The sequence below is a fragment of the Fulmarus glacialis genome, unplaced genomic scaffold (assembly GCF_000690835.1).
Source record: "Fulmarus glacialis isolate BGI_N327 unplaced genomic scaffold, ASM69083v1 scaffold36966, whole genome shotgun sequence".
Classification (NCBI taxonomy): Eukaryota; Metazoa; Chordata; class Aves; order Procellariiformes; family Procellariidae; genus Fulmarus; species Fulmarus glacialis.
In genome coordinates, this window is record NW_009218136.1 from 34,638 (window position 1) to 60,354 (window position 25,717).

At 39.3% G+C, this 25,717-nt stretch overlaps 1 protein-coding gene across 1 annotated transcript in view; it reads right to left on the reverse strand.

Annotated features, from left to right (window-relative positions):
* Nucleotides 1-22,854, reverse strand: part of DOCK10 (dedicator of cytokinesis 10) — a gene marked incomplete at both ends in the record, with an annotated part of 57,160 nt that extends 34,306 nt beyond the window's left edge. The window contains 11 exons of the mRNA XM_009579946.1: nucleotides 1,113-1,235; nucleotides 8,362-8,444; nucleotides 9,058-9,180; nucleotides 9,925-10,146; nucleotides 11,694-11,849; nucleotides 12,948-13,031; nucleotides 15,215-15,300; nucleotides 16,928-17,111; nucleotides 21,920-22,054; nucleotides 22,331-22,465; nucleotides 22,782-22,854. Of these exons, the coding sequence (XP_009578241.1) occupies nucleotides 1,113-1,235; nucleotides 8,362-8,444; nucleotides 9,058-9,180; nucleotides 9,925-10,146; nucleotides 11,694-11,849; nucleotides 12,948-13,031; nucleotides 15,215-15,300; nucleotides 16,928-17,111; nucleotides 21,920-22,054; nucleotides 22,331-22,465; nucleotides 22,782-22,854 (1,404 nt within the window). The remainder of the gene's footprint in view (nucleotides 1-1,112; nucleotides 1,236-8,361; nucleotides 8,445-9,057; nucleotides 9,181-9,924; nucleotides 10,147-11,693; nucleotides 11,850-12,947; nucleotides 13,032-15,214; nucleotides 15,301-16,927; nucleotides 17,112-21,919; nucleotides 22,055-22,330; nucleotides 22,466-22,781) is intronic.
* Between the last annotated feature and the right edge of the window lie 2,863 nt (nucleotides 22,855-25,717).

The following is a 25,717-nucleotide window of genomic DNA, read 5'->3' on the forward strand; positions in this document are numbered from 1 at the left end:
GGTTTTTTTTTTCCTTTTTGGCCTCATTCCTGCCTTCTCTTTGCAAGTAATATTATAGCATATTTTGTAGAAGAGGAAGAAACTGATGAACCAAACCTTATGAGAATTAACTTACCCACTTTTTCTTTCTAAAATCTGAATCAAATGTTCTCTAAAAGGAATTCAGTGACCACTGAGACGAGAGGAGTTCACAGCATCATGGCTTCTGCAAATGCCATGCTGAAAAGGGACCAAGACATACTCCTTGTGCCCAAGCAATTTGAGAAGTGCCGAAACTGTGATGCTGAATACCTTTTATCTAGGAGATGCTTTAGACAGACAAACCCAGCAGTGGCGACTCTAATAAAAGTAGTGAGAATTTCAGTAAAGTTTCCTAACCAGTAACAGTAAGATAGCACAAGAGATTAAGGGCCCGATCCAATCCCTGTAGTTGACATTCAATCTTTCTATGATCTGATTTTATATAAATGGAACAGGAGAAGTTAATTAGATTAATTAATTTCTAGGCACATTTAGAGTGGAAGGGACAGGAAGAAATTCATGGTTCAATTCTCATGTCACTTACCCAGTATAAACAAAGACTCTGCTCTAGAATTAACCTGATTTACACCTGTGTGGAAGACTATCCAGCCAAACCGCTACTCACTAATTTACACACTGTCAAACGTTTGGAGAAGTTTTTTCCTTCCAATGTCCACTCTGCAGTTTGTCATGGAGACTCAAACAAACAAAATCAAGGAATGGGGAAGCCATTAAAGAAAGCTTTTTCATTTTTCTCTCTCTCTTTTTTTTTTTTCTTCCTCTTTTCCCTGAGATAATGTTCTCTTGTTGGTTACTTGACCTGCATCTCCCCTGATGGAAGCTAATTTAAGGAATCACTATCTTTAGGTTATAACAACATTTATTAATGTGCCAAATGACATTTAAGTTTTCCTGGAAAGTTCAGCCTAAAGCACTCTTTGGCAGGTAATAGGCTAATATGAAAAACACTAATTTAATACGGCCACTTTGGCACACTGTGTTAAATGAAGAAAAAAAGCTGTGAAAATTATTCTGCATAGCTTTATAAAGCTTTTATTCCTTCTCAAACCAAATTAAAACCTGTTCCTTACCTTCTGTATTCTGCTATTAGTTTAATCAAATCTTCCATGGAAATCTTATTACTTTCTTGCCTGAATAAAGGTGAGAATCGGGAGTCTCTGTCAACATTTCCCTGATTATCTTTAAACACTGGTCTATAAAGAAAGAAAAACAACATGTTTATAAACACTCACCCATAGACATATCTGAACATTTGAATTTTTCATGTAATCTTTTATCAAGATTATGATATGAATTCTTAAACAAACTCAAGGGCTCCCTGCAGAGCTTCACACAAGAAAGCTCTTCCAAGCTGCACATTTGCAGGAGCATAGGCAATTTCAGTTTACTTGCATGTGCGGTCCCAGTCCTGCAAAGACTTAAGACCTTGTTTAATCTTACATGATGCAGACAGTCCCCACTGACCTCAGGTGCAGTGTGACTGTCACAGTTCGAAGTTGCTGGGGTTTAATGCTAGAACAGATCACCGTCTAGTTCAGCATCTACCATTTTTTCCCCTCTCTTCTGTAGCTAAGTCTCACTTGAGAAAACTGGAAGTGTACAGCACCTCATCGGAGCCAGCTCTCCGCTCCCACCAGCCCCTCCATCACCCCGTCTGCAAGGCTGCCTTCTCCAGCCTCTCAGCAAGCTCTTGGGGCAGCCCCAGAGAGGCCATCCCTGGCTGAGAGCCACTACCCCCGAGCCTGATGGGACTTTACCATCTTGCTCACACATCAAGGACATGACTCCTCACTTGAACAGAGACTGACTCCTTATTTCAAGGAAGCATTTTGAAGAATTCATTACATCAATAGGTAGTTTCATCCAAGAAGTTATTATCCAATGAAAAACATGACAATTTTAAATAACAGAAATCATAGCAAGATGCCAAATCCCAACCACTACATCTCACCACATAAAGAAAAGTATGCTTTTGCAGAACCAGGTTAGAGACCTCTACCGAATCTTCCTATGCATTAAATCTGTTCTGTGTCGTCCAAGAGCATGACACCAACTCACTGGAGCTTAGCCTTCCTTCACAGAGTAAGTTTGTTGAGCATTGACTAAATTTTTGGTGAAGCAGTTACAAAGTGCCAAATGAAATGGAAAAAAGGGATATCCATCTATAACTGGGAACAGTAAATATCAGCTGTTGTGCGCACAGGAAAACATTCCCAGATATTTCCGTTCCTGCTCATTGACACTTGCAGGATTTAATTAAGACATTCCAGTGCCCTTTGTATAACCCCAAGGGTCACACACCCTGGCCGAACTGGATAATGTAACAGCTATCCAAATTAATGAACCTTGGATTCAACTGTAGTATGCAAAAACATCGCTTAACAAAAGTAAAATATTCTTGACACTAAGTGCTGTTCTGTGAATCATTTGGCCAATCTTGCTTCCTTAATTTACTTCTCTGTTCCACTGCCAGTGAGAAGAAGAATTGATGCCAGTACAAACTGTTGCCAGATGCAAAATAATGGAGTAAACCTTTGGAAGAGGATCCCAAGGATAAGTATAAATGCACCGTGTCTTAACTTAATTAACTGAGAGAAGCACCACTATTTCATTTCTTTGTAACTACAGAGAATAATCAACTCTCCTCCATCAGATTTTTGCCTCCAGCAGTTAGAGGGAGTAAGGTCCACACCAACACGCTGTGTCAAAAATCTTAAGTTATTAGGGAGAAACCAGACCTAACTTCTGGCAGCCACCACTTACTTTACAAATCCTATTAAACTGCTGTCAGGGAAAGAAAAAAAAAAAAAAAAAAAAGAAAAAAGGTAAGATTTAATAATTATTACAGTATTGGTGACACTATGACATTTCTTGGACTCAGCACTGCTTCCTTCTCCAGACTAATAGAGACGACTAAAACATTCAGTGAGTGATTTCCGCCATGCCACTGGGCTCTGCAATGTGATGCTGAGCAAACCCAGGCTCTGCTGGAGCTTATTAACTAATTCCAGTGCAGGCTCTGACACCGAGCAAACCACTGCTCAGCACAGCAGGGTGTAGGGGCACTGACCAAGGCAGGATTGGGGATGTTCATCATGTAAAAGGAAAAAGAACCAGGTCTGTGCTGGAAGTAGCTCACTCTGGGTCAGCGGTACCCAGCACTGCCTCCCGGGAGGCTCAGGGACACGGCATTGTCACCTCCTCCCCTCCGGCCACTCTGGTTTGGAGTCAGAGTCCTCCTGCCTACAACCGCTCCTCCCCAGCACCAGTGCTCTCTGGGTATCATATGCCCTACCTCTAGAACTATCCTTGTCAGTTCAGCAGCATATCCCAGCCTAAATAATACACCCAGGACAAAATTAAAGGCATGAAACCAGGTATCTGCAATACAAAACAGGTAAGTATTTTTATCCCTCCAACTTACACACAATACTCCATTTATGTAAACTCTTGCCACTACAAGAGCAATTTAGATGTCCACTGAAAACAAGATAACCCTTCTTAAAAACAGGTATGTTTTATGGCCTCAGGGAAGAGTTAGATGGCTTTCTGCTGGTCAAACTGTACTGGTGTCTCCGTTCCCCTGGCTCATTAAAGCTGAAGAATTGCCAAAGCAGCAAGTATTACGTGTATTATGTCTGCAGTTAAGTAACCACAATCCCGTGTTTTGCTAAATCCTTTCAGGCTGCTGGGCGCAGGTGGAGCAAGAGTGCTCCTTGTCACAGTGAACATACCTGAAGGCATTTGAGAATGACAACTGTCACATCAAAGAAGAGGAAACATAATAAAACACTTCTACAATCCAGGAGTCCAATACTTGCCTAATATATTAACAATTCCTTACTGCCGGTTACTTATTTACCAGAGAGATTTCAATAAGAAAAAATTCACAGAACTAAAATCCTGAAAAGATTCTAAAGGTATTACTTTAGGGGAAAACAAATTAACAGATTTCATTAGAGAAACTGAAACATCATCTAAGTATTTAAAGTGCTTCTACGAATCTACCATTCTGACATTGTTAGCTGATAGTTCACAATCATAAGAATTCCTTAAGCATGGAAAACCTACACAATGTTCATAATTTAACATTGAAAAAGCTACTTGTTAAGTAGCGGCTTACGATTTGTGGAAAAATTGCTCACCTCCAGGGTTAGAGATTTAATGTGAGATCTGCAGCTACTGTAAATCAGTCCAGCCTCACTACCTTCAGCTACATCAACCTACGCCAGCTAAGAACTCAATCAGCAGCTGCACAAGCTGTTGAAGGATTCAAATATTAGGCTCTAAAATGTGAAGTTTACGAGGGTGGAGAAGGTTTGAAGGAATAGCAGAGTGTAAAAACTAATCTCTGTGAATGAAGTTTCCCCACATCTACAATATGTAGCTCAGGCACATATTTGCAAACTTTGGCAGTTCTGGCAGAAATATGAGAATGGAAGATAGATTTGACACACTGTAATTCTAACACATACTGCAATTATACCTGCGAGAGCTTACAGACACCAGATCCCACCAACGCCAGCAAGAAATCAGGGAGGAACCCTGAGTCATGCTTTTGAACGATGCTAACAAACTGGATGCCACATAAGCTAATTAAGAGTTTCAGTCACATGCACCATACTCAACTGCCAAGATTTTGGCTTGCTGAATGTATATGTAAAAATCGCAATGTGGCCATCTGTAACTGCTTTAAGGGGGGAAAACTTCTACACAAAACCAGGAGCGTGGTTAATGCCAGAATGAAACAACTGGAAAACATATTTCCAAACCCAAGGTTTTGCTATTTATCATAGCCAAACCACTTTTTCCCCTGTAGTGTGATAGCCTCCTGTGGAAACTTCTATTTTCAAGCTGTGAAAACAGAAATAGATTTTATAGGGCCAAATTATGCTTTGCTTTTACCAAAGAGAGTCCTGAATAATGTTAATACATAAACAGATGTAAACGAGTGCAGAATTCGACCCAACAAATCGAATAAATTCCTTATGCAACACCACTGATACCGACAAGTTCATACACGTGGTGTATTTGGTCAATGATTTTTGAACTATGTTATCTCATAATGTGATTTATAATGAAAAGGTTTAAGAGCTGATAAACACACCCAAGTATATTTTCTGTAATTAATTCTACAGATGGGAGGAAAGCTTTTTAATGGTATGGACAGTGAAGCACTGAATTAGAATGCCATCCAAAAACACTGCCTGCTGGAACTGAGGGATGTCCAGAAACCCCAGCTATGTGCTCTGCCCATGTGCAGGCCATCTGTGTAATGCACACACAGTAAGTCTGCAAAATGTTGAACTCGCTGTGCATTTGCTAACACCACAAGCATATATTCCCATTTATATCTGGGAAATCACAGCCAGAAATATTGGCTAGACAAACATATTTAGGAATGATTTGATCCTGGGAAAGAAAGTTTCCTAAGGAAAGCAAAAATATAGTATGATGCAGAGGTCTTTTCGATCTTATTTTCTAAGACTGTGGACTGCACATTGAAAAAGGAGCCTGTAATTTCAGACAGAATACCCAGTGAAACAAGTCATTGCTATCTCTGAAACTGAAAAAGTATGGACTAGAGCCAAGGGTTTCCATTGACAAAAAGTCTCAAGGAAACAGACTGAGGAAGGCTCAGACTCCCAGGTACTCCCACACCCACTGTACTGAGCATCACACAAGCAAGCTCCTCTCAAACGGAGCTCTATTGCTCTCGTCCTGCCTTATGCCCTTTGCCACATTCCAGCCTGTGCCAATTAAACATTCTGCATGGAATTCCAAAAAGAAAAATCTCCGTTCATTTACCCAATACATACTGTTGGGTGCAGCAGCAGCAACTGCTGTGCTTCACTTAGGTGAGTAGTAATTAAGTAGAGCAATCCATCTATAGGAAACGCTTCTGCTCACATGGCTGTGGTGACTGGAAGCTGTTGCTATCATATACCATGTTACTAGAACTCAAAACACTCACATGCAGGTTTAAATCTGGTGGAGCACTATTTATTAGTCAAGCTTGATCTAATCAAGACTTTATATTCCTTACCCCAAATCAATGTGGTCCGTTATTACAAAATAAATTTATGCGGTTATAATACTATGTCTGAGATGCCAAGTGGTATTTTAATGACAAAATATCTGAAATAACACAGAACTGAAAGGAGAGGAGAATCTTCTGAAAAGCACCATTTCCTCAGTGCACCCTAGCCTGATAGGCATTTAAGGTGCTATCCACCTTACAGTGATAGAAGTAAAACTTCATTCATGCCTGTTAAAATTCCCTTAGGCAGAGCAAGCACAGCCTGCAGTTACAATTCTGGGCTAAGGCACAGTACTGCGTAATGCGCTTGAGCAGTACAGCCACAGCACATACACAGCCCAGCATCTGCGTACCAGTATAGTACAGCACAGCCTGAACCCTGCTTCTGCCTACTCCCTCTCACCGAGAGGCAACTAGGGGTTGCCGCTTGGAGAATCCTATGGAAGGGAAATGCACTTCCTTCAAAATAAGAAGAAAACCTTTCTGTATTTTTTTTTTTTTTTTTGTCAAGGTAAGAGATAAGATTTGCTGAAGACATGGAAAAATGTTTTAGCCTTATCCACATGCAGGAATGACTAACCAGACCCTGAACTACTTAAAATCATCATGCTACCTAAAGATAGCTACAGCAATGACTGAGTTACAGGACATATCACTGATGGCACCACCACAGACCACAGGCAGGACAGAGTTAATAAAAAGCCTCAAGTCAGTCTGATGCCAAGCCTGCACCTCTTGCCATTGTATGGTCCATTACACACTAAAAGTAGCTCTGTCAGCCCAAGAGACACCCATCAATATAATTTTGATGAATGGTCCTTTGGCCACACAGAAGTAGTAAATATTAATGACTATCCTTGAGCTTGAGATGACAGATCAGAACACATTATCTGCCTTTCTCTTGAGCACGCACATACTTTTACTGTTCCTGCTGGATATTGATAAAAATGTATGTCAATAAAAAATAAATGAACTCTTCAAACGGCTGTACCTTACTGTGTGTTTTCTCCTTTGCCATCTAAGCACCATATTCTAAAAACATAAGCTTTCCCCTACACGGAGCAGGGGAAACTGTGCACTTCTGGTGCTCCGCACCTCCACACCAGAAGCACACAGCCACACCGCTATCCCCCATGGTCATGGGCAATGCCACAACGTGACTTTTTCATCTAGCACTCGCTGCTTCTTCCTCCGTACAGCTTCAGGCAGCATTCCACCTGGCCTGCCACGGTCAGAACAGAAGCCACAGAGGAGAAGGAATGCTTTCACTCGGCAATCAACAGCTTTCTTTTTCATAGGGAATATAAAATTTTATATTCCTTGCTCTATGCATGGGAGAAAGAAGGGAGAGCTGTCACAGGGACACACAGGAGGGTCTCAGTCAGGGAGCTCTCTCATCCCAGGACAGCAGTAAGCTGAGGAAACTACAGAAGACTGAGAAGGAAAAAACGGAGAGGACAGAGAAAGGAATTACACGGAAACTTGAAGGGACAACAAGAAGAAGAAAGCCGTATCTCGTTTTGTGACTTAATCTGGTAGAAGGGGATCAAGAGGCACAGGGGTGCCTCAATCTTGAGGATGAGACCAGCAAGAAATTATCCAGGAGGAGAGAGAGGAAGAACAAAAATCCATTACTTCCACTACACTGACCTGCAATAAAACCCAACTGACCTGCCAAACAAGAAAATAACAGCTCTCTGTTACCTACTAACCACTAAAAATGCAAGGTTATCTGAAGCGTAATCCCTCAATATCACCCCCAAGGCACTGTTTTAGGGGCACCATAATCTCCAAATCCTTGGTTAGATTTTTCCTAAAACCTGACAGGCATCATAACAAGAACAGAGCTTCAAACTTGTGCACCTATATTTTAGGTGGCCATTACAACTCTATTTCAGACCATAATTATCTTAGTAGGAAATTCTTGTAAGAACTGAGACTTCAAAATCTCTTTGGTAATTTTTAGCACCAAATCACTGGTGGAGCTCATGATAAATTGATATTCTGTCAGCCACCTTTGCTACTCCCTGGCAACTTCACTACATACCTGAAGAAAAGATTCCACCGCAGTAACATTTAATGAGAAAGTAACCAACGTTCAGCTGTGTGAAAAATAGGGCAATGAAATAATAAAGCTGCAGGATCTTCTGGAGTCCTGGACCACACAGAAAGTTTTGCTTAGCTTCAGGCACAAAAAGTGGAAAACAATAAAAGGATACAAGTCCAAGCAGAATAAGCTATAAGATGCTTATAAAATTATAAAAAGGATTAATACATACCTCACTGACCAAGCAAATGGCATACGGTATTTCCCCAGCTTGCTACAGAACTGTTTATTGGATTTTAACACTTTCTGTGCACACTACAGAAAAGAAAATATTAATTATTTCATCAATATCATTATAATATCTGAAATGCAGCACACAATACATCCAAGTACTCCTCTGCCGAAGAGACTATAGTGTCCCTAAAATAATTTAGCGTGATACTGCCCATAACAGAAGGTTCTGAGTGGACAGCAAAGATGTAACAGATGAATATGATGCTGCTGACAAATTAAACCCCTTCACCACCCCTTCAGTCAGAACTGTGTTAGTTAGAGTTATTACTCCAGTTTGCTGTAATATACCCAATGCAGATGCACTGCCTGCTCTCAGAGAGAAACAGGTGCCTACCCCAACTTTGCTCGTACACGAAGTGCACTAACTCATAATTTCTAAAAGATAGCTAAAACAGAATTTCACTCTGCTAAGACATGACTAGCATAGGAACGCACCACGAATGGATTTGTATGTTGCAGACAAAATGGTACATCATTCATTCAGTCAATGGAGCTTGGACATTTGCTTTCTTAGGCGTGGGCCTCCTGTTCAGCAACCACACACTGGTGAGATTTGTGAGCACAATTTGCAATGTCTTCAGCTTCCAATAGGCTGAAGCTGACAAAGAAGGAACTGATGTTCCTATTACATTACCTTAAAAGAATCAGGATTCTTAATGTAAGGTTCAGCACTGCTGGCAATGTTTCCTGTAAGGACCTTTTCTATTTTTGCCACTAATACGATCTCAGAATGAGGATTACTTATGGAGAAAAGAGCCTGTGGATAAAAGAGAGAACAGTTAAAATGTTTCTCCAGCAATACTGGAGAAATAAAATACTGCCAGTGCTCTCTGTTGATGGAAACAGTAACAAACCAAATTCAGAAAAGATTATTGAGGATTATTATCTCTACATATTCAATACAGCCAGATGGAAAACAAAATCTTTGTGCTAGTGCTGAAGTAAGCTTGTGCACATGCAGCACCCTGCAAACAGAGTGACTCAAATCAAGAAGCAGTACGACCACGTTAGCATCACCTAACCTAACTGTTCCTCTTGGACGGTACTTAAATGCCGGCCTAAATCAGTCACACCTCAGGGAAATGACAGGGAGAAGAAAAGGTATGGGGTTTCAGGATAAGGCTTACAGCAACAGCAAGAATGTGGAAGTACTTTGAAATTAGTGCAGCATCTAGGTGTTGCTTTAAGTTGTGATTTTGTTCAGCTGGTTTGGGAAAGGTCAGCAAATGAACCCAAAGAGCACAGGAAACATGGGTGGTTTCTCTAAATAACAGACAATAACTTTTTTCAAAGTTTGGATTGTAAATGGTTTTAAAGTCTATACAGGTTGCTCAAAAATCAAGCATCTGTATACAAGTACCACTGATAGACAAAAAAAGAGTATTCTTGAAAACAAGAACCACTGGTAGTACAGATAAATTCTCTGATGAAAATGAATACTACTACTGAACTAAAATAAGTCACACGAGTCACTAAGTCATGCAAGTCACACGTGGAATACCTGTTTTGGATATTTCAGCCATTCTTCTGGGAACCCCTTGACCTGTGGTTCTTCCATTTCATTTGAGTCTATATTTTCAACAGTGCCATTTTCTAATGAAAACGAGGAACCTGAAATCATCTGTCTAACGAGTGTGTGGTTCAAATCCACATGAAAATCAGCAGAGATCTTCCTGCCATCCCTGACATCATACAGTGCCACGCTCACAAAGAAAGGCTCTACCTGGAGAAAACACCAGAAACATAATATAGTGGTAACTGAGAGCAAGGGTGTAAACTGTATCTTTTAATAGGTTCCTGCAGCTAGGAAAAAAAAAAAGCCAACAAATATTATTTATAAATTATGAGATTCATTAAAAACACACGCTCACACACTCCCCTGCCAAAGTTAGTTTCCAACCATGTGATTTTAGGGGCTTTTAAAGGTAGTTTTTAAAGGTGCCAGAACAGTAATTGACAGCCAACTTAGAAACTCGCAGAATAAAACCCAAATGTATTCTTCACAGATAATTATTAGAGTAAATAAATAGAGCCCCAGAGAAACATGTTATAAGATTTTTAATACGTAGATTCAGAATCATAATAAAAGAAAGAAGAGTGAGGGTGGGCTTTCCAGGGATCGTCAGAAATGTGGCACAAAGATGACAAATGTAAGTAGATGAAAAATGTTTACTGGTACAAACACAAATGCGTGGGTGTATTATTCTGTGGGAAACACATGTTCCGTTTATGCTAGGATACCAAGAGCATTCAAACCGCTCTGACAGTACCCACTTATTCTGTCGCATAGTACCAGGGAATTAAGTCCTATGACTGTAAGTAACCTCCAAAGAGCCTCCTTAATTCTGATGAAATAAATCAGTCTCAGAATAAGAATAACACCTTCTGAGCTGTCCAGAAATCAGAATCTTAAAACTTTGGAGATAAGGAACAACACATGGCAGGTACAATATTCCATGCTTTTTCAGCCTCTGTAGTGAATTATTGCATGCCCTTGGTACAGTTATCATGACTTCATTTAAACAGTTATTCTAGTCTGCCAAAAAAAAGTATTGATTACATCATGCTGAATATGCACTCACTGTAGAGGTCATCTTCAAATGCGGGGGGCGCGGGGTGGAAATCAATGCCTCATATGTAATGTATGAAAGTTGAGTTGCCAGGACACTAATTTCTCAAAACTTTCCTGCTTCAGAGGAGAACTAACTAAAAGCTATGACTGACAGTCTCATCTCGCTTTTCCCTGCCCTTTTTTCTTAAAGTAAGAATAAGCAAAATTTTCTGTTTTGTCCTGGTTTTAGCTGGGCTTTTTCACTAGGTGAAGCATCCACCCCTTTCTCTATTTTGCCTTCTCTTTTGTAATTTAATCTGGTTGGTTCCTGGTCTCTCTCTGAAAAACAAAAAATCAGTTCACCAGCAACTGATATTCAGTTGCCTCCCTACATAGATCTTGGCAGTTTAAACTTGTTCTTCTTACAGCAATTGTTAAGAATCCTCAAGGATTTTAACATTTTTAATTCCCCACTGAACGGTAGCTAAAAGTCTGCAATCTAAATCAGCTTCAAAATGTTTACTGAAAAGTTCATCAGTTTCATTATTCAATCCAAAGGGATGGGAAGAGGAGGAGGAGGGAATGCAGTATGCATGCATGACACAGCTTTCCTTTTACCTTCTCTTTGCAAAGTAACAAGTGCACAGAAAGAGAAAAAAGAAGAAAAGAAAAAAAAAAAAAAAGAGAGAGAAAAATTCCAGGAAATAAGTAAAGCTTACATTGGTTGAAGGATCATTTTCATTTTCAGTAACACAGGCCTGGAGATTCAAATTGAGGGATTTGCAAGTTATCAGGATCCTCTTTGCAGGCTTTTCTTCAAATGGCTTGATCACCGAGTTTGTCCCTGGAAACTCCTTTTTCTGAGGATTCAATGACTGAAATAAGTTGGGTGATTCGTTACACGTGGGAAAGGCATGGCATTCCAAAACTAAGTAAGCTTTTTAAAGGTCTTGACAATCCCTGAAGCACCTGAAAACCTCAAAAGGTCACTGCCGATATCTTCACGTTACAACAGTAAATGAGTGTTATTCCTAATTTATAGATTAGAAGCGAAGCAAAAAGATTGCCTGAGGACATATATAATGTCAGAGGCAGAATTAGGGATCCAAGTTAGGCTTCCTATAATTTTAGGACAGATTTTTTTCTTGTTTACTTACTGCTTCTGAAACTTTAGCTTTTAATTTCCTCATATAGATTAAAGACCCTCATATTTTCAGACTATAACACCATATTTTAGGATTAGATTTCAGACCTTTCCCCTCCTTTCCTCCTATTTCAATTTCCAACACTATTTCAATTTGCTTAATATTTTTAATAATGGTGCTACAGCTGATTGACAACAGGTTCAAGTTTGAATATACACTGATCCCTATTTTTCTTAAGTCTTCTTTTTAACTAAAATCAAGCTTCCAGTTAAATCACCAACAAATGTACATTCAGTGCAAGGAATAACATTCTTTGAATCATGAACTCTTGACACTAAATGATAAGCAAGCTGAAGATAAAGAGAAAAGCAACCTGCACTTCCTCCATTTCCAGCTAAACTTTTTTTCACATAGCCTTTTGTACCTCCAAATGTACCTTCCCACTGCTTTTTATATCCATTCATGTTTTTGCAGTCAAATTCAGTGCAATGAATAACAATAAAAACACTGTTCTTGTAAAATTCCCAGTCCAAGAGAAGGTTCTGCTCCTATAATATTTTCAGTTTGCTTTAACGATTCAAAGCTTAGCTAGACTGGACTAGATGACCTCCAGAGGTCACTTCCATCCTCAACCATTCTGTGATCAGGTATGGGTAGAGTCTATACAGAAATCTCTAGGGACTACAGATAGCTCCCCTCACCCTTCAAAGCTGAAGTCTCAGGTATACCCAGTTGCTCGCTGAACTCCAGTCCACTCTGGTGGCTTAGCTCAGACCACCTGTATTTTAAAACTTCTAAGAACTTGGAAAAAAAAAAAAATTCACTTACTGCTATATCAGGATCCAAAGAGAAAAGATTTAGTCGCTCTGTATTTCGAGAGGCTTTCACTGTTTCTTCTGTTTCTGTGATGTACTGTTGTGACAGATAATAAATTAGTTTTCTGCACAAGAACAGAAATCCATAGAGTTGTTAGACTTCTAAATGTATGATCAATGTTTCACTTGTAACAACACTTCTCATTTCTGCAGTAGTTATCCCAAAGCACCTTCAAGCACTCTTTGAAGGTTATATGCTTGTGAAGCCGGGATTTTCAGGCCATGTTATACTTCTAAGGCACCCCAAAATAGATCAATTAAGTAATTCAAGTTCGTGTATGTTACTAAAGAATCCATTGTGTAAGATGTCAGAACGGTGGATCACTGCACTAAAATCACTTTAGGGATTCTTAAGTCGATGGGGGGGTGGGGGGGGAAAAACAGCCCCACAGAAAACCACTTGTGTCAGGGGGAGGGCAGAAAAGGGAGCAGAAAAGTGCAGCTCAGCCTCACAAGTGGGCAGACACACAGATTGCAGTGTGTCACCCAAAGGTAAGGCTGGGAGTCCTCTCCCCATCCATCCTTCTGCCACAAGGCAGGATCAGTCACACCCATTTTATTTGACGGACACATGCCTAAGTTAATAATAAGCTCTCTGATAAAACCAACTCAACAACTTCCTGAAGCCACCTGGTGCTTTCCTACCCTGCCTTTTAAAAGTTTATCCTTATGTCTAACCGGTAATTTTTCCCCCACTATTTAAGCCCATTCATCCAACATGTGAAGTACGCCCTACACATTCCCTTCCCCTTATAGATCCCTCATGATATCTCCGAAACTTTTTTTCTCAGTCTAAACATGCTCAATTCCTTCAGTCTTCTTTGCACTTTGTTTTTCCTAACTTACCTTTATTTTTCAATCTCTGAACTATTAACGGAGTCGACAACTTTCCTGGTTGCCCAAGACTGAGTACAAACCTTAGCTGACATGGTACAGGCTATGCTCTTGTTCAGGTCCCATTCAACGTTTTGTGTTTTTCACAATAGCACGACACTGCTGACACACATTAAGTAACAAGCAGAAACAGTACAGCAAGACCAAGAGCTCTATGTTCACCTCCTAACATGCCCCACTCATGGGCTGACTTGCAGAAGCAGGTCCTGATGTGTCCCTGGTGTACCGGTTTAGGTAGAGAAGGGATCAGGAGGTTTACCGGCCACAGACTAGGGACAGGCCACAGATCACTGCTGCAGCCAGGCCTATAGAGCAAGGCTGGGGGGGAACAGGAATTAACCATACAAAGGGCAATACAAGCATCGCACAACATGCAGACCATCTATTTTAGCCTTGCAGGCCACCAGTGGTCTTTAAGATATCTTTAAGACACCTTTGAGATATCTGCACTAACTAAACCATTAGAAAGTATCCACAGATGAGATGATCAGATACTACTGTTGTCCTTAATACATAAACTCAGTTACATTTTATTGGTTAATTGGTTGTTTTGTTTTCATTTTGGGTTTGTTGTTTTTTTAAATTCTAGGTGACCACGTCATATATATATGAATACAACGTACAGTAAAATGTAGCCCAAATTCTGTCCTCATTTGCATATACAGCTTTCAGTTCAAATCTGTGGGAGTAACATCCTCAAATAGCATTTGGCTGTGTAGATAGATAATATCTATAGTAGCTCTCTGACAGAAGATTACAAACAGATCATATATTCATTTAAGAAAAAGCAGTGAAATATTTCCAATCTAGCTTTTCATCAAAAAGCTTCTTAGTACCATCTACAATTATCTCATCCACAGGAGCAGTTTATGAGATCCAGACGACAAAACACCTCCCCTGATACTACGTGCATCTTTCAATGAAATTACAGAAGGCAATGAGTAGTTCACAGCTTGTTTCCTTGCAACTCACACAGGAAATCTCGGCTCTCCAGGGGCCAAACTCTTCTGAAATGCAGTTAAAAAGAGTAAATATTTCACAGATAACTTCAGGGACCAGATCCTTACTGACTTCACAGGTCTAAATCAAACCACTCTAGGGAGCACCTGCTTTCTTTACATCCAATGGAGCTTTTCTCATTTAAACAAAGCCATCAGCTGTTCAGAAAGAAAATTATTCCTGTCATTTGCATGGCTCTAACAATCACAACGGGCTGTGCTATAATTTCAAACCTTTCACAGTATTAATAATCATCTATTGGCAGGCATTTTTCACCTAGGTAACACTTTCTACTAAGCTTGTAAAGCTAAATATAACATGCATTACTTTTGCGAAGTCTGGGTGCAAGGTGTTCTCTGAAGAATCATTCTCTTCTTGAGAGCAATCGTAACTCACTGAAACTTCTGCAGGGTCTTGAAAAGAAAAAAAAAAAATGCAAATGTTTTTATTATACTTGCTATTACCATTGGGTTTTTTTTAAAAAAAAAAAAAGAAAATTTACCCCCATGCTATTCCTTTTTATTCCCTTTAGTATCATCAGACTAACAACTGGAAGAGATACTAATGTAAACCTCTGTCCTCCTCAACCTCATCTGCCACTGGTGCTTACTGTAACTTTGTCTATACTTAAGCTTTCAAACAAGAGGGCTGACTCTACTCAGTGAAACGTCCAATACATTCATCCATGACCAATATTCATGCCCACAACAAAGACACCTACCTTTGCTCTCTTGGTCCCTTCTGAGGCAACACCGAGGGTTTATGTCAACCGAAAGATTTTGAACTCCCTGTAAAGGGAGTCTTCAGTGAGGCAGGCAGGACCTTACCTGCTCTTTGGGAAGGGGAGGGATGCAGTCTGGACTCGATGAGCTGTAAGTCTATGGATCCAGAGGACAGCACTGAACAGCAACCCCTTTGCTTTACTTAGCTCACCAGGGACCATTTTCTGCTTTCACTAGGTAATTCAGCCCAATGTGAAATAAGTCATTACAGCCATTTTTGCTCTTCTGCCAAGAAAGCATCATGCCTTTTGACAAGTTAACTCCATAGCACATTCCTGTTGCTTGTTATCAGGGTTTTTACCAGTAGAGACTTCTGTTTTCTGTTAGCCTTAGGTCTTTGACCTTTTATGCACGTATTTCTTCCTGTTTCATTAATATCCCTTATGGGTTGGATTTTCAAAAGTACTTCTCTGATTCTGAAGTGCAAGTCTCTTGTGCTCCAAATTATAAAAACCTCTTTGGCTATATGAAGAGTAGCCTGTCCCTCCAGAATCAGAATTTATTATAAACACCAGGCTAAAGCCTTCAATTAGCTCTGAACTTCCCCAAGATTCAGATGCACGTGGATTCAAAACTTTCATTCAGCTCAGAGCACAAGCAGTTCAAATTTGTATTAAGATTTCAAGCGTTTTTAGTCTTAGAACTGGGGTTCATCCAAACTGAACGTGGATTTATTATGTGGAGGAATGAGTTACTGCCACATGAAGAGTGCAGTATAACAGAGCATCCAATTCTTTCTTCCACAGTGAAAGCATATTAATACGCAAACTCACAAAAGCAAGAAATGAAAAGTCAATAAGCTTCCAGGGAAAGAAAAAGATTTTTTTTAATTATTAGCTCCAGATTTTTAAAGAAAACAAAACACTGGAAAAAGAACTGATCTAACCTCTCTCCAGCACAAAACTCTTCAAAACCTTCAGACTCCCAAGACTGTAAAACACAAAGTACTAGCAAGATCATTGACAGAGAGGACTATATTTGAAAAAGAGCTGTATATGCAAAGCAGAGCCACGTTGCTCCTGCTGACTTTGTGGGGAGCAGCTTTATCTCCCCCCCAGCCTTTTGAAAATGATCTGTGGGGAGTTAGCTGACATTGTTCAGGGATTGCCAAAAGACCGGTGCTGCTTCATCAGAAATCAATAGGTGCAGAATCCATTACAAACTCAGGCAGTTAAAATGATTCAATAGTGATATCTGAAGGTTCAATTTTTTGCATTTGATTGAAAAAAACCCAACGCAAGTGACTATTCACTCTTACCAAGTTTCAGATCAGTGAGATCTGCACTTTTCCTCTCCTGAATGGTTCCCTCTGGATTTATTTGCAGGATTTTGTTGAGAGTGAAAATCCAGTCATCCATATCCTGCTCATTTTCAGCTGCCAGCACAAAGTATGTGAGGTCATTCATTTTCAACTCAAAGGCATGTTTCCTAAGTCTGTTATTCTGTTGGAACAAAAGGAAAAGAAAAATAAACACTAGAACTAATTATAAAAAAGTATTGAAAAAGGCATCCATAAGATGGACTTGTATATGGCCACTCCGTAAAAATAACACTCAAGCAAAATTCAGTGGCTTTAAAGAAAATCAAAGTAGTGTGATATTAATGCAAATTTATGTCAATTTATTTTTCGGTCTTTGTGCATCTAAGATCTTCTATGGCCAAATATACAACTTTCTATTTAGCCGTAGAAATCTAAGACTACGGACAATAACACTTCAAATAACAGTAGGGAATACCTCCCAAGTGGAATAATGAAAGACCTCTGATGGCGAAGTACAGCATTGCTACATGAGTCGTAGTTGTCTGGAGAGAACACCTCTCAAGCGCAAGTCTCCTACACCCTACACTCAGACGCTCAAAAAGATACTAAGTAGTGCTAAGTCATACAAATATTTGCTCAGTGGGAACAGGACTGAGTTCACAGAATTCAAACCAGCAAGCAAGCAAAGTCAGCACGTGGTCAAAGACTATTCCAACCCTGACTGCTGAGGGTGGACCTGAATAGGTCAAAGCTAATTGTGAACCATTTATAAAATCTTCTGTTTCGAGATATTTACAGATGCTGCTAATAAGCTACATAAAGGTAACAATTTCTGAGCATCTAATGAAGTTAGAAACATTGTGATTAGGATGAGAACATTTCTACATAATTTTATTCTTTTTATATGTTTCTGAAAGAGCTTCTGGATGATATCAGTCTAAACTTGGAACAGAGATTAACCAGTAAATCCCTCTAGAAGATTTCAACAGGACAACTTCCTCCACGTGAAAATATTACAATGGGTGCTTCCCACTGCTGCCTTTGTGTTAGAATGATTTTAAAAACAACTAAGGCGATTTCAACAACTCTTTGCAGGAGGCAAAAGGTGAGGTTATAGTGCTGTTCAGTCATTGCAATGCTATCCTTTTCAAGTATAGAATAAGAACCAATGCCCAGTATCCTGGCAACAGATTGATTTCTGAGATCTGTTCTGTATCACCAGATTTTACCTGCAGTAGATGGTTAATCCGTCAATTCCTGTCATAAGAATTAACAAGTGCTTAGTTACTGAAACAGCTCAATAAAATTAAACAAAGTGATGTGATCTAATATAATGTGCTTCATTCCTCAAATTTATCAAATTAGTGAGGCTTTTATCTCTTAGTCTTATGGAAGCAGTTGCATCAATTGTCTCTCCTCCTTGCTTAAATCTGAAAGAACACTGACGTGTTCTACCCCTTATTACTTCATCAAAATTTTACAACCATTGACTATGGACATCAATGCCACCGTTTTGTTTTCAATATGCCAGAAAATTGACATCACTTTGTTGACACATCTAACCTTGGAGTGATGCTGACAAATGAAAAACAATGAATCCACCCCATAACTGGCCATTTCACTCAATTTTATTTTTCTTCATTAACAGTCTCAAATAACATGACAATGGTATCCTGTAGTTCTATATACTATAACTATTTCTCAGTACAGTCCTATATCAATAAGTTACTAAGAATAGCTTCTAAACCAGTCAGTGAGATCATAGTGATATTTTTATTTAAGAGGAACAGAGGCAAAATCTGATACCGATTAGCAAAGGAGGAGACTGAGAACCCAAGACACCGAGAATAAAGTTCCATGAACATTTTTTTTTCCAACAGGAGAGATGATTTAGAAGATTCCTACCCAATCTGTTGTTAATCACTTGCTCCAGTCCTTACATTACATGTCATGACCCAGCTCAGGAATCAGTTAAGACTGAACAACTTCTTCTGGAGCTACTTGGGTCAACAGAGTCAGTCAAATCTTGGCTTTTCAAACTGACTTGGGATTGTGTGTCTGTGTATGTGTATGTGTGTATGTTATTTTTTAGTTCTGCTACTGGAAATTCTCTTGGTAGGAAATAATTTTCCTCTCAGGTACTTTATTGAGGTGAATATTCTTTCAGGGATATAAATTTTAGTTCACTCAACATAGGGTAAGAATAGGGTTGGGTTTTGTAAAAATTGGTTCTCAGGTGTCCAATATTTTTCTTGATCCTGAAATCACTCTAATCCTCCATCACTGCATACATTCAAATTAATGTAAAACAAGGACTAAATTTTCCCTGAAACCTATTTTTACTGATATAACATGAGGGCTTGACCAAGAGCTAGAAATTGAACAAAACTATGCCAAGAATCTTAGGTAGTGGCCATTCAAAACTTTTAAAGATAGATTATTTGTATAAGTGGATTATGTATACCAATTTATGCACAATCTATAAAGAAAAATGCTACGTTTCAATTTATCTTCAGAAAGCACAGAGTGCATTAAAATGAAGGCATTTCTTGCCTATATTATGTACTTCCCCTTACAGACACAGCCAAGATCTTTAAATCAGATACTGTAACACTATCAGACATTATCTAATAGAGCAATACATCTCGCATGCTGGATCTTAAGAACATTAGGGCAGGAAAACTTCAATATCCACTTTTCTGTCTGCACTTCAGACTTCTGGCAAGCAAATGAGATCTACAGCAAAGTCTTTGTTTCAAATCTAAAGCCAACTATTTTCTTCCTGATCAGTTAACAGGAAAAAAAAAAGTACCATTCTCAGTTTGCTTCTCTGAAAGTCCTTCCATATGGTATGTGGACTTTGAGGTTGACTTGTAATCTTCAACACTTAATTTCAAGTTTAAAATTTCTTCCAGAAGAAAATAATACAAGATTCAAAAAGAAACTATGGATGAGCTATAAATGAAACATCAGGCCAAGTTGAACGCCTGCAGGGTCGTTCTTCCAAAATAACAGAATTGTTCTGGAAGTATTTTGTATTTTATCTGGAGATGATTTCTCCAGGATGTTTACCACAATTTAGATATTCAACCTCTATCAAAGAGGAGCTCAAAGTCATTCATAGAGAGTTAAATGTTTTATAGTGGTATCAAAACTCATTAAATAAGAACTTTCACATCACAGTTTTCCTCTAAATCTTCAGTTTTACCCAACTCTTTCTCCACATTCTATGGTCTCCCTGTTTATGACAACTCTAAGCCAGGTTTTGTTTTTCAGCCCTATGATTCTAAATTCATCACAGACTTTGATAGCTGATGATGCTTGCCCTATTAGCCCCTTGGCTAAGACTCTCACTTCTTGCTAGTGAAGATAGCTCATAAATTTGTGCATCCCATTCTAAATGTCAATCAAAGAACCATCATGAAAACTAGTGTCTGGGGGTAGGCGAGAGGAGAACACACAGTTCAAAAGTTTGGGACAATGTGCAGGAACACTGTAGATTTAGAAGGCAGCTGTCAGAGTTCAGGAGAAGGATTTCAAAGGTTTCTTGAGCTTTTTTGTCAGAGGTTAGTCAAAAAGGGCAGAAATCTTGTAGTCAAGACATTTCTGCTATCATGGAGTGTCATCAGAAACAACACAGCAGAACAGGCACCCTCTGGGATAGCATTAAATCTGTACCTAAAGCCACACTACAGGGACATTCAGGGCTTAACTAGAGCTCTGGCTGAGACCCATCTTAAAAGAAAAAACACTGCCAGCAAGCAGGAGCAAAGCAGCAATTTCTAAACAGGATTTCTGTAAAAGTATCTTCTCTATGGCTTCTGCCACACTTCCAAGCTACCTGTTAGGGTCTTTCAAGCCAATAGACTGACACAGACAAACATCATTGTCCTTCTACATGTTTATCTCCATCCTGTCCTACACATGTTTGAAAAAAGAACCACCCTTTTGAACTACACAGGGGAAACAGTCATTCCCTACAGAGCTGGGTACTTTCCTGGGTGCAGGAATGAGGTTCTGCAGGGGCCTGGCAGCAAATACTTGTTCCCAGAGTGAACTACTCACTGATTATCTTTCTTGCTCCAAAGGGCCTGTTTAGGGGTGAAGGAGAGACTTCCCAACCAACAAAAGCTTGTGTTTATCAGGGGCCCTTCCTTGCATTACCTGAAAGGTTTCTTTCAAAGCAACCCTCAAATCAGTCTGCATTAGCACTGTTACCAATCTTTACTGGTTAAGTAGCGAAGAATAAAGTATAGCTAAAAAAAAGAAATTTCCTTATTTAGTGACACATGGGGCTAGATCAACCACAGTAACATACTATTCAAGATAACATCTTGTTTAGAACGGAAAAAAGAAAAAAAAAAAAAGAAAAAAAAGAAAAAAGAAATACATTAATAGAATTAGAGGAAAGGCAGAGCAAGAGGGGGAAAAAAGCTAAGAACTCAATCTTAGAGGGAACAAAAAAAAAGAGGTGGTGTCAGACATTTCTGGCTATTTATTTTTCGAAGCCACAATAAACAATAAGGCTCTGTCCTACCTGCTGCCATTAAGACTCTCTATCACCTCCAAAAGTGATGATCTTCAAGGAGGCTCAGGATACAGGATTAATTTACCACTTGCCCAACAGCTGATGCTTTGTAACCTGAGCCTCTTTAACCCACAACAAGCAAGGATGCTCTTAGTAAGCATGAGGTAAAATCTGGCAGCTAAGAAAATTAATTTCAGTGAAAAGAAACATTTTATGATTTTTTTTTCTCATGTGTGCCATGGGCAAAGAGCATATGCATGATCTGCTACCATAATTCAACTGTGGTTTTTGTAACCTGTTGGTCTGAGCACTTGCACCAATTTAAAGAGCAAAACTAATGGTGTTTTCATTTCATGAAACTGCTAATGAGACCACCATTCCATTAATGTATGTGTTCTTCTACTTGCCTTTTATAAATTTATCTGACATCCAAACAATAAATGAAATAAATTGAAACTTACCTGTACAACTCCTGTACAAGAATCCAAGAAAATACATCCCTTTGGCTCCTTTGATATTTTTTCATCTTTATAAAAATTCATAATATATGAGTTATCCGACAACTGTGTCAGCTGGAAGTAGCGCTTTTTGAATGACTGAAGTGGGGAAGAAAAAAAAAAAAAGAATGACAATTGTTGTAGTGCAAATTATTTTCACTGATATTTTATTCACAGGGTTTAAAGAGTAGGCAACTCCTAACTGCACTTCAGTTGCACTATTTTGTGGACAACTGCAATATTACTTTACTGTCATTGAAAGCAATGTAATCACACCTGAGATATGAACAGCTAAATGACAACGGCAAACAAGTGTGCCTCTGTGGGAGATCTAAATCCAAATAGAATAAAGAAAGAATAATGCTGTCCCCTTACCCGGACAGTAATGCTATTGTTTACAGTGCTGTTGAAATTCCCTTTATAAAGCCATCCAGACTTGTAAACTCCTGCTGCTAGTCCTCCTCCTCCACCACCACCACCACCTTTTGAAGATGAGTGGGATGTTGTATCCTGTATGAAAGACATGATTAGTATTACATGGACTTGCCTTTTGAATTCTAGGATGAAAGAAAACTGTAATGTGTAAATACCTGCTTGACAACGAATAATCATCCTTTCATTCCTTTTAAAATAAGACGTTACTAATATGCCTGCTGTGCACATGATGACATCAGAGACAAAACTGTTCCACTAATTTCAGAGTTATTTAAAATATGAAATATTTTATAGGAGATAATGAGCCTCCATTATTAGTCTTTATTTGATATTAAAGCAATAAACAACTCTTCCCCAGGGGAAAAAAACCCACCAAAACCAGAATACATACTTCATCCTTATCCACATCTTCATGATCGATTTCAAAGGAATGTGATGGCAGTTTCTCTGGTCTACATTCATTTCTGGGAGGGAAGGAAAAATGTCTTTAATTTTTTCTTTTTTTTTAAATATCATGTACCTGCTATTTCAGGGAGGCAACCATCCCGAGCCCCCAAGGCACCTTCAGTACACCTATTGCTGTGATCCTATTACCTCCTTTAAAAATCACTACAGTTTCAAAATACAGCTTTTTTCTTAAGCCCCACATATATTTTTTTTTTCCCAACACTATGAAGTTGCAACAGTTCTATACAAATGATGAAATACCACTTCTTGTTCTCTTCACTGCTCTTCCACCACAACATGCAACAAAACCCAAACAATTTCCAAAGAGATATCCCATTTAAGGCTGCCAAATGAATGAGAATGAACGCTGTAATAGCTTTTTCTAACCAAGACGAACATTAGAACATTCGGCTTAAAGCTTCCACATTTCTTCAATATTTCAAGATTTTTTTTACTATTCAATATGATGAGCACAGCCTTAAAGTAATTTTTAAAAATACACAGATGTCTCTTTGATGTGGTGCCACTCAAGATCTTCATATTGCGGACTTAAAACCAAAACTGAATATGAAAAAGCAAAGCACTTAAGCACTGCTTAATTTTAAGCACATAAGTAACTGTATTTAGACCCAGAGTACTTTGCATGTTGCAGAATTAAATCTTAAGTAACAGCCAAATACACATGATAAAAATTCAAAGATATTTTTAAATTGAGAAAAAACAGATTTTTCTGTGGCCTGAGAAATACCAACATTGTTTTCAAATTCCTGAAGATTGCAAATCTCATCTTGGAAATCTTCAGTTATCATATGAAAACCTACAGAAGTTGTCATGCTAAAAGCCATCATTTATCAGGAAGACCGACTTTTTCAGAACTTACTTTCATCTACCCAGCCTGAAAGCGGGAACAGAGCAACGCTATTGTCTATCACGCAAGGAAGCAAATCTAAACAGAAGTTGAGAAACCACACACTCATAAGCTAGTTTCCTCTCTCAACTTAGCGAACTTTAGCCCACGCTAGCACATAATGTTAAATGTCACTAATTTAAAAAAAAAAGTGGTAACTTTGACCCTTTCCATTTTCTATTCATTCATGCACAAGTTACAGATTAGGAAGATTAGAGTAATGACCAATACCTATCTCCTCTTCACTTTCCCCATTTCAAAGTCAGTGTTCTCATGACGTGACCACCCCGCCGCAACCGAAGTCAGCGTTTCAGCAGAGCCAGAAGAACCAAGTGCACACAGAACACAGGAGTCTTTTATTCTCTGTTTCATTTTGTTCTAGTTTTGGTGTTTATTTAATGTAAGCAACTGATCAATATTTTGAATAAAAGGAATATTTGCAATCTATTGACATCTTTGACATCCGTAAAAACGTTAATATTCAGAATATTTTTGATGGAAATCCACTGCAGGTTTTCCAATGCAACCAAGGGCAGCTGTTAAAATTACACAAACACTCCTTCCCACCCAAAAGAACCCCAAAACAAAAATCTCAAGCTAAATCCCACCTTTTACAAAGAACACCATTCAAGACTTCACATTTTTAGACAAGAATCCTATTGGCTTATTCATTATTCAGAACTAAAAGTGCACCGCAGTGCTCTTGGGGTGACGTGTAGCCAGACTGACCAATGCTCTCTGGCCACACATGGACACACACACATTTGCTTGAGGATCTGTACCAGTAACAGGACAAGTTAGTCAGCTACTGAAAAAACCACCAAAACAACCCCCCAACCTTAATGCCCTTGATGCTGGGGAAGGAAAGGAGGAGTCAGAAATCTGCTGGGTTAGCAGGGTGCTGACACCTCACCACACAACACAGCAACTCTGCCCCACTCTGCCGCTCCACGGTCAGAGAGTGAGCCTGTCCCATTAAACCACAGCCCTTCCACAAGCCTGGGTACATGGTAAGTTTCTTAGAAAGAAGGAAATCCTGCTGTCCTCTCAGCAGAGCTATAAAAAAGAAAAGGACAGACCACTACTGCGTTAGGTGTCAGATCTCACTGACCACCCATGAAACACTCATCCACTCAGACCTCTGTGTCATTCTCCATAGAAGTTTTTCCCTTCGTTGGATGGGAATCCTTTTGTGCATGCTCCTCATCATTCTAGGGCAGGCAGATAAAGCGTGGTAAGGACGTGATCCTGTTTGGTATACCCTCTTTTCCTCTGCCTACTGCGTCTTCAGACCCATATGAAGATGCAGAATTCCAAGGGACCAGATCTGAAATATCTACCAAATGTTCCAGGTTTTATATAAACGACAGCAAAAACTTTGCTAATGACTATTTCTGTGCCCAGACACACTGTCACCACAGCATACACTAAGCTACCCCTGTTCTTCCTCCACCCTTCCACTTGCTCAAGAAGCAAGAACACACCAGCACAAAGCATAAAAAATGGTGTAAAAAGGGGTAGTGAGAGCTCACAGGGAGGAATTTAAGGGGTAGAAAGACCTGAGAAAAACCTCAAAGGAGGAACACACTCAGAGAAAAACTAAAGCAATTGCTAAACATTTTGGTCATGTTGTTGTGCACATGTCGTTGAGCTCTTCCCCAGTACCACAGCACTACTCCAGTGGAATTGCACCATGGACATGTTGAGTCCTCACTGCCTGCCCCAGGTAGTCAGCATCACATTGCAGCTGCTTCCAAATCAGAAAGGGTCAGTATTCAGAAGGAGTAACTTTGATATCTGATAAAAATCTGCTACACCAATCTGCAGCCATTACTTGACATGTTGTATGACTGTGTGAAACAGCACAGCATGGCCTCACATACAAACAAGTATGAGGTCCTTCAGCATTGCTGAAGGCTGCTGAGTCCCAGTTTGTGTGTTTCTAAATGGGAAAGCCCACAGAAAGGTTCAGC